General features: G+C 41.9%; 1 protein-coding gene across 1 annotated transcript in view; it reads right to left on the bottom strand.

The window, feature by feature from the left end:
• Positions 1-7,651, bottom strand: part of ptprua (protein tyrosine phosphatase receptor type Ua) — a 196,749-nt gene extending 189,098 nt beyond the window's left edge. The window contains 1 exon segment of the mRNA XM_035681751.1: positions 7,549-7,651. Within this exon segment, the coding sequence (XP_035537644.1) occupies positions 7,549-7,618 (70 nt within the window). The 5' untranslated portion in view covers positions 7,619-7,651.
• Positions 7,652-8,480: the final 829 nt, after the last annotated feature.

Genomic DNA, 8,480 nt, shown 5'->3' on the forward strand with positions numbered 1-8,480 from the left:
GGCATATGTACTACAGCGTTTTGGGTCATTTTCAGTGAATCCGTGTGGACGCAGATATTTCTGGAAACGACGCCGTGTTTACGGAGATTTTTTTCGAAACGACATCGCATTGGGTGAGGCCGCGTACTCGTGTGGACAGGGCCTTGGTTTAATTCCTACCTGTGGCCCTTTGCTGGCAAGAAAATAAGCACCTCCCCCCAAAAAATACAGACATTTCGGCCTGAGGGTTCAATACCCAGCCAGCCCAGAGAAGGACATGAGCTTGTAGACCCGAGCTGTGTCCCAATTGTTGATTTGTTCCTTTGTTTCAGTTCAGTGCCACAGTAGCTCCTGTATCAGCAGTTCCTGTGGTGGAAACGCAGCTACATGAGTCTCATGAATTTTAGCCTTTGTCACATCGGGATCTTCTCAACTGATGACTTGAATCCTTAACTTTTCGGGGGCAGCACTACTCAATTGTGAGTGCATTTTTCTGTTTTTGTAATAATACAATGAACACTGGTCACACAAAACAAGCACTCTGACAAGGTCACTTGACTTGAGCTGGAATGTTTAACTATTTGCTAAAATTGTTTGTGACAATTATATTTGAAATCCCTGAAACTAATGAACAACAGAGAACAATAACTATATACATATACTTGGAATAAGGCTCATACCGTATCATCAGAACTCAATTCATTTTATCATTATTTTTCACCTTGTTAGGGTATTCATTTAGTTTCAATGTGTCTGTCATTTCTTCTCTTTAGAGATTAAGATGACAAATGTTGCAAATTCACATAGATACAATGCTAAAATGACTTGTTAATGGAACTAAATTAACTTTGAATTGAACATGAATTCACAAGATTGTTTCTTGTTCTTTCTAAAGTCTTCTTTACCCTTGTCTCACCATGGCCTATCATTTGTTTGAATGTTTTACAGCTTTAGGCATTGTGGGACAATAGTGTCCATCAAAGACACACTCAGAAATCAAGCAAATTTAGTATGCATACTGACTTTTATAGTAGAGTATACTCAATTGTGTTAGTTTTGTTGTGTAAATTCTCTACATACTCAAAACCTGCTTTCAATGACTGTGACAAAGCTCCAGTGTTCTCAGTGTCAATATACACAACAAAACAACAAAAAAGGCCCAGGAATGAGAGGCACGTCACCACCAATTGTTACCCAAAGGTGTTAGAGTGTTTTAAGGTGAATCTGTTCGAGGTTCATTCCTTCGGATTTGACAGGATAAGTGTTCCTGACATGAAATGTAGTCAAGTTTTCAGAGACAGATATTGTTGTTAGTGCAATTACTTCACCGCAATCGAGTAAGCTGCCTATGCGCGACTGCTTTCAAAGCATCAACCTCATGCTCTCAATGCTCCATGGACAATTTGAGACATGATCTATAGCAGACGGTGAGCTATTACATTGAAGAAGAGAGGGATTGGAGGAGTGCAGAGAGGGATCTCAGGCACTTGGAGATTTTATAAAATTCGCTAAAAAGCAAACCAATGTCTGAGTGTCATCTGTGATTGAAAAGTCTGGATGCTTTAAACTCGCTGGCTTTTGTTGCCCTGGCAGCAGGACAGTCCTCTGAGACTCTATAATCATACAATTAGCAGCACTCTGTATACCTGCTACAGACTCCAACATCCAAATTCCACTTGCAGCTGATTCTCAAGCAGCTGATGCATTCATGCTATGTGAATTTATTTCCCTCAACTATTTCACTGATTTCATGAAGCGCTCCATCCAGCAGATCATTATATAGCTTGTTGAAAAAAAAACTGAGAGCTGTGTAAGCAATGAAATGAGTCACCGAGGGAAGTGAGCAACTGCAATCACAAACCCAGCAGCTTCTTTTAAAGTAATCTAAATTGAACACCAACATAGGCATTCACCAACACGAGAGGATGCCGAAAAGTGAGCAAATTAACTTTATTGTCCAAACACGTTTAGCGATCAGCTTGACAGGCAGTGCGGCGCCTGCTGGCACAACTCCATCTGCTCAGTAATGATTTGTTGTTGATGGGGGAAAAAACAACCCATTTCTAACACCTGGAGAGGCAAAACCGGTCCTGGTTCTCCCCACAAAGACGTCTCGTGGGTCCAGGCCAAAGCAGTCTGGCAGCACTGTCAGTTCCATTACCAACGCATGGTGGTGACAGCAGCAGCACTGCAAGATTAACGTCATAAACATATTGCACAAGGCGATGATGGTTGGGGATGGTCGATTGTGACTGCCATGAATGACCAGCGTCTGGTTTCCAACACAGGCCCTGCTGAACAATTACTTGAATAAATTAGCTGAGAAAATAAAATGAAATAAAGATGAACACCAGTCAATCTCAGTCCAGCTCAGTCTAAGAGCTCTGTCTCACTATTACAAAGCCTCCATGTCACAACATATAGAAATAGAAAACAACAGACATTATGAAGAGGAAATTGCAGCGTTTAGACATTTAACAACCATCGGCTAGCTTGGTTGTTAGCTTAACTTGGTAGCTACACTGGTGGTTAAACACAGCAGCAGAAGTATTTTATTCTATTGTTATATTTTATTCTATTGTATTTTATTGTATTTAAATGTACCTGGCTGCTATGACGACCCAATTTCCCTTCGGGGATTAATGAAGTCTATCTATCTATTTATCTATCTAAAGATTAAAGTTCACACACCTTGCAACTCTGAACAATAACAGCTACCTCTGAATGTGGGTTAAACCATGGCTAATGTTAGCAAGCCAGCTAAGAAAAGAAAAAACTACAAAGTATTTGTATATTTCTGCTCTTATGGTAGATGCTAAAGCTTCATTCAAGCAATGTTGGTAGAATGGGGAGAACAAAAAAAAATCCTCCTTTTATTCCGACCTCACGCATGGTTAGCCCTTTTGCTAGCCTTGTCTTGTATGATGCCTTACATAGTTTAAAAAGCCTAAATTAGCTTATTTTGCGGATACATATTCGGAGCGTTTTTTTAACAAGTAAAACCTAATACAGACAAAGCTCCTTTTAAATGAACTAAGTCAGCTATGAGTGTTTATATTGGTTCTATTAATGGAACTGCCAGTGATGTTAGCTTTGCACCCAATTCCACCACAGATTTGTTGATGCTTCTCTAGTGGAAGATATCGTCACATATTCCTGACTTGGAAATATCAGTGACACGGACAGCTTTTCCAACTTGGTAGCTCGTAATAACAGTTTACAAAGAAAAAACAAATGCCATAAATGCGGCACAACCACTACTGTAAAACACAATGCGTTATTGCCCAATACTGTTGACAACTGACGACTTCTGGAGATACACGAAATTGAAAGTTAGACGGAGCTGAAATTCAGCACAATAAGGTCTGTTGGAGGCGACATTGCTTTTCACCAACTTAACTCTTGAAGAAAATTGACTTCAGTTGCACAACAGCAGCCCTGACTCCTCCCTTGGTGATAAGAGGAAATCATTTTTAGATACATAGAAATGATCCCGCTGCACCTAAAGCCACTGAAGTTTGCCTAGTCTATCAGCTATTCACACAGGTCTCAGAACTTCTAAAATCCCATCAAGTCTTCAGCTGTGATGATTAAAAGTAAACATTTTTAATTCTGTTGAACACCTTTATGCTCCAGTCACACTGCCAGTAAAACTCTCCGAGACGAACAGGCGACTAACAGCAGCTCAATTAAAATTTCTCAAAAGGCATCAAAGTGGGGGAAGATAGAGGAGGAAAGGCCTTACTAACTTCCACCTCAGCTTTGCTCTCACTGGCTGCGTCTGTCAGGCTGCTTTGGCTGACTGAATATGTCCACACATTTGATGCTTGGCCCATCCATTTAAACTGAAGAAAAACAGGCTCGTGTAGACTGTAATATGCAATCCATGTAATGCTGCATCAGAAAGGTGAGGAGGGAGACGTGGGCTGTACTTTATCATTTCAAATTGGTCATTTTTATCCATTTCAAGCTCAATTGCATCCATTTTTCTTCAGCTAAAAAGACAATTAAAGCTAGGTTGTTTAGTCTATTGCTTCTGAAATTTAGTCCCACAGCTCTGAGCGCTTGTAACTGTCTGGTAAATGATGTGGACTGGGTTATATTGATAGATTTCAGTGATTTTTTCTTCATTTATAAAATGAGTGTCAGGACAACCCTTGTTCCTTTGCCATCTCATTATCATGAACTATAATTACAGAGTGTACTCATTTTCTTGAACAACGTGTAGCCATTATGCAATTCACCATTGTTCTATTAAAGAATCTTGTGTTATTTCCTCCAGAACAACCACATTTCATCATAGCCTTTTGTATGAGCATACGCTCCATTTTCTCCATTTACAGCCTCCACATTTGCCCCGGGAGTGTTGTGTGTGTTGGGCTATTTTCCCACTATTTTATCACTGAGCCGGATCCACACCGCTACACACCAAGGACCCTCTCTACATCTTCCCAGCAGCCTATGAAAGCCCACCTTCTTGTGTCAGCGCCCATTTCAGTGTGGTCTTCTCAAGCTAACCTCCTTCGACCTCCAATCTCAGAGAGTTTGGAGGTGCGTGTCAGGGCTCACTCACGTGGTTTCATTCTTGGGTTAAATTACCTTTTTGCTCTGTCTCCTCTAAGCCCCTGCTAACAACACGGAAGGTTTCCCCTCACCTCAACAATCACACATTGTGTAGGTGAAAGTATGGAGCTGAGGCAGCCACACACAGTCACTCCACTGTGATACAGGGGCATCTGTGTCAACACAACGGACCTACAAGGTTAGGGTCGCACTGCATCTACGCCAACAAACTTCACACCTAGAGCTGTGACGCACATCAAAAAAAGTGAAATATAATATATAAACCCACAGACTGGCAGTGTGTCACTGTCTACAGTAGTACTTCTTGCCATATTTGCTGAAATGTTTACTGTGTTCTGATAATCTGTGAATAAATCAGGTTNNTCCTAATGGCATTTGCAAGAATGAAAACAACCAATCAGAGCCAAGGAAGATTGGCGAGTCTCATTTCAGGGCAACAAACACAAAGTGTCTTTGTATCTCTCTTGGCTCTGATTGGTTGTTGTCATTCAAACCTGGTGGATTCTTGCAAATACCATTCGGAGCACTAGGAGGAGCCAGAGGAACCTGATTGTTTCACAGATTATCTGGCTCATGTACTACAGGATATAGTGATGGTTTCAGCAAATATGCCAAAAACTATTTTTATAAAAATGATCTACTGCAGCCTTAATAAGGGATGACATCCATCAGGCTCCTATTTCCAAGCGCCCACATGCATCAAGCCTTTAGAAAAGCAGCATTTTGAGGTGCACTGCTGGCCTTGCGGTTAGGGGGCTGACCATGAACAGCGCCCCCAGTGTGCGTCCGGCCGGGACTATTGTTGCACTTAATTCTCCATCTGGGTGATGTTGAAACTTTTACTACTAGTTAGAGCTGCAATGATCAATCTACTATTGAATTATTAAATGGAAAGGAAATTAGTCAGTTATGAATAATTTTTTCTTTTTTAAATGTCAAGGTTTTCTGGTTCCCGCTCATAAATGTGAATATTTTCTGGTTTGTTTTGTCTTCTGTGATAGTAAATTCAATATATTTGGATTTTGGACCGTTTGTCAGACAAAACAAGTCATTTGAGCATATCACCTTGGGTTTGAGGAAATTGTAAAGAGCATTTTTCATCATTTTCTGAGATTTTAGAGACAACTATTAAAAAAACAATGGTTACTAGTATATTACTACTAGTGAGTAATATACTAGTAATATTTCACACTGTCCAAAACAAAAATGTCTAAACAAGAGCAGCCAAACAACGTTGTGGAAATCAAATAGCAGGAAACATTTGATGAATGAATCAGGAAACAAGATTATGAATCTGATGTTCAATGCATGTTTTCTGTACTTTTTCAATGCGAGGTGCTACGAACATATTCCTCTCGGTACCAAACAAGTATTGAAGTTTTCTACGCAGACCAAGACGCAAGTAGTAGAGACCAGCTTCGTCTTTACCTATTATAATACTTTCTATGTGGAAATCGTTCCCCACCAGTGTCCGCTTCGCAGCAGCATTCATTTCCAACAAATAAACCGACTGTATGCCAACTGGTGATGAGACAGTCTCCTCTGTTGTTCTGTGTAATCTCATAAGACAGTTGGCTTGCTCCATTAGATCTTTCCTACAGAACCAACTGATCCTGGAGAGCAGGGAGTGGCTCAGTGCATGTCTGTTCAGCAACTGGTTTTGGTGGCTGTGTAACTGATAGCCGTGCACCAGTGTATTTATATCATAGCTCCAGCACTCACACCAGTTGCAAAGCATTCTTCAGATAAACCAACTGGCACTTTTACTTGAGACAAACTGTGACCAGAGGCTTTTTTTCCCCTACCGTATTCCACAACATTCCTCAAAAGACAAGGTTCAGAGGTATCAGAAATCTTCAAAAAACTGCTTCAGCCATTCACATGTTAAACTCACCCCAGGAAAGTGAGGAGGATTTGAACTCCTGTCTCAGCTCTGTGGATTTCAGGTATTATGGCTTAAAATCTCAGTTTTCCTCACCGAGACCACTTTAAAACCGTCTACTTCTGCTTCTATCGGTTTGACTGTGACACAGAGACAATATCTGGATCAGCTGCCAGTGGTTTTATTTGGGGCACAACACTGACATGACTAATTCATCCCCACTGTATTGCTTTGTAGCAGCAGGAAAACACACTCCTCTCGATTTGTTCTCTCCAAATCTTCCTCCCGAATGCCTCTGATGGCTGATTTCGCCACAAACTGAACCATCCCCTGCATCAGCACCATCATTATGCAACATCAATACTATTAACATGCAGCCAAGTTAGCTGCCCATTTCATTTACATCAGCAATGATTTAAAAAAAAGAAAGAATAGAAAAGACATCCAGTGAGGGATGAGTCAACCACTAGGATGTAATTTACAATTATATGACACATTGGGGAAGAAGCTGGCGTTGGCACGTACTGAAGCCTAGACAATGAAAACATGACAGTAAACGTCATGCTGCTGAATGCGCTGAACAGAGACAGAGAGACATACAGTGAGAGTGGAGGGAGAGAGAGCGCAAATGACGAATCCACCTTCATTTTTAAGCATATTATTTGTAACTTTGCAGATCTCATCCAGAGGCAAGGTCCTTAGGAAAACTGCTAATCACCAATAGCAGTAAGGCGTGTAATGAAATGATGTTATGATTATATTCTGATTCCATTTTTTATGCTCCCCCTGGGATATTGACGTTTCACTGCGCGCACAAAGCAGAAAGTTGACGCCACTGAATGCAGCAGTCTGCTTCTAATAAGGGATGGACACACACTCTGAGACAACTTTTGAAGTTGTGAAACGCCCCCAAAAAGAGCAAAAACGCAATCTTTACTTCGACACATGTGTCTAGACTGTGGGTAAAGAGCGACTTTAAACCCAGAGAGTCAACTTTAAACCGGAGACTCTCCTGCTGGGCAGACTCACAGGTGCGCGCTGTGCGTCTGCCCGAACCCAAACATTTCTTATCCCGTCTTTCTTTTCTCTTTTCCCTTTTTTACCTGTTGGTCCTTCCATGCTGTCTGCGTAGATCCTGACGGCCAGCATCAGTAGCAATGCTGCTGAATACATGTTGGCGGAAGAAGTAAAGTCCAGCTCGTTGTGTCAGAAATCCTAAAGAGCAGTCCAGCAGCTGAGGCAGCAGGTCTGGAGAGAAGTTGTGCGCTCTGCTCCATTCATCGCAGAATCCGCCTGCTCCCTCCACAGCCCGCACAGGGAGCATCTGATCTCGAGCTAAAGCGTTCAAAAAAAGAGCCCCCCTTTTCCCTGTAACGGCTCCGCTACTTTTTTGCACTGTCAAGCGAGCAAGTGGGACGCAGGAATGCGGGTCTGCGGCGCCTCCATGTGGCCAGGAGGGGGAACTCGCCACTTTCACAAACCCCTTGCATGTGGTATTTATCTGCAGTTTCTAGAGGCAAAATGGATTATTAGGCATACAGTAGGTCACCACACTGTCACATTAGAGGGGGACATTTTTCCTCAGTGTTCCCTTTAAGTGCATTTCTGGCTTCCTAACTCATGGGACTCATTTCTGCTTGGCTGTTGCTCTGCATTATTATGCTAAAGCCTCCAAATTAAATTCTGACTCACTGGTGCCGGGGAGATGAAGGAGTAACACCTTGCCAAAGGCTACCAAATCAGTGCCCATGCTTGATGGCAGTTTATTTTTCACTAATGTGAAGGAGGGGAATCTGTTCTCTGACTGTTTTCAGTGTTTAACTGGTGTGGAACAGCAGGGTGGCAATGTGATAAAAGAGACTGAGCTTTACCTGCACAGCTTGGGTTCAAGCCACAGATGAAATGCCTGTAGCAGAGTTTGCTGCTGGTTCCCTTTTCCCAGCTCCAGCAGAGACCCTGACCTCTGACCCTGCCCATGGGGTTTCCTTTAATTAATGTTTATTTAGCAGGTACCACATTGTTTAATGTTTTAATT

Source organism: Morone saxatilis, unplaced genomic scaffold (genome assembly GCF_004916995.1).
Source record: "Morone saxatilis isolate NCDOM2014 unplaced genomic scaffold, NCSU_SB_2.0 Contig9, whole genome shotgun sequence".
Classification (NCBI taxonomy): domain Eukaryota; kingdom Metazoa; phylum Chordata; class Actinopteri; family Moronidae; genus Morone; species Morone saxatilis.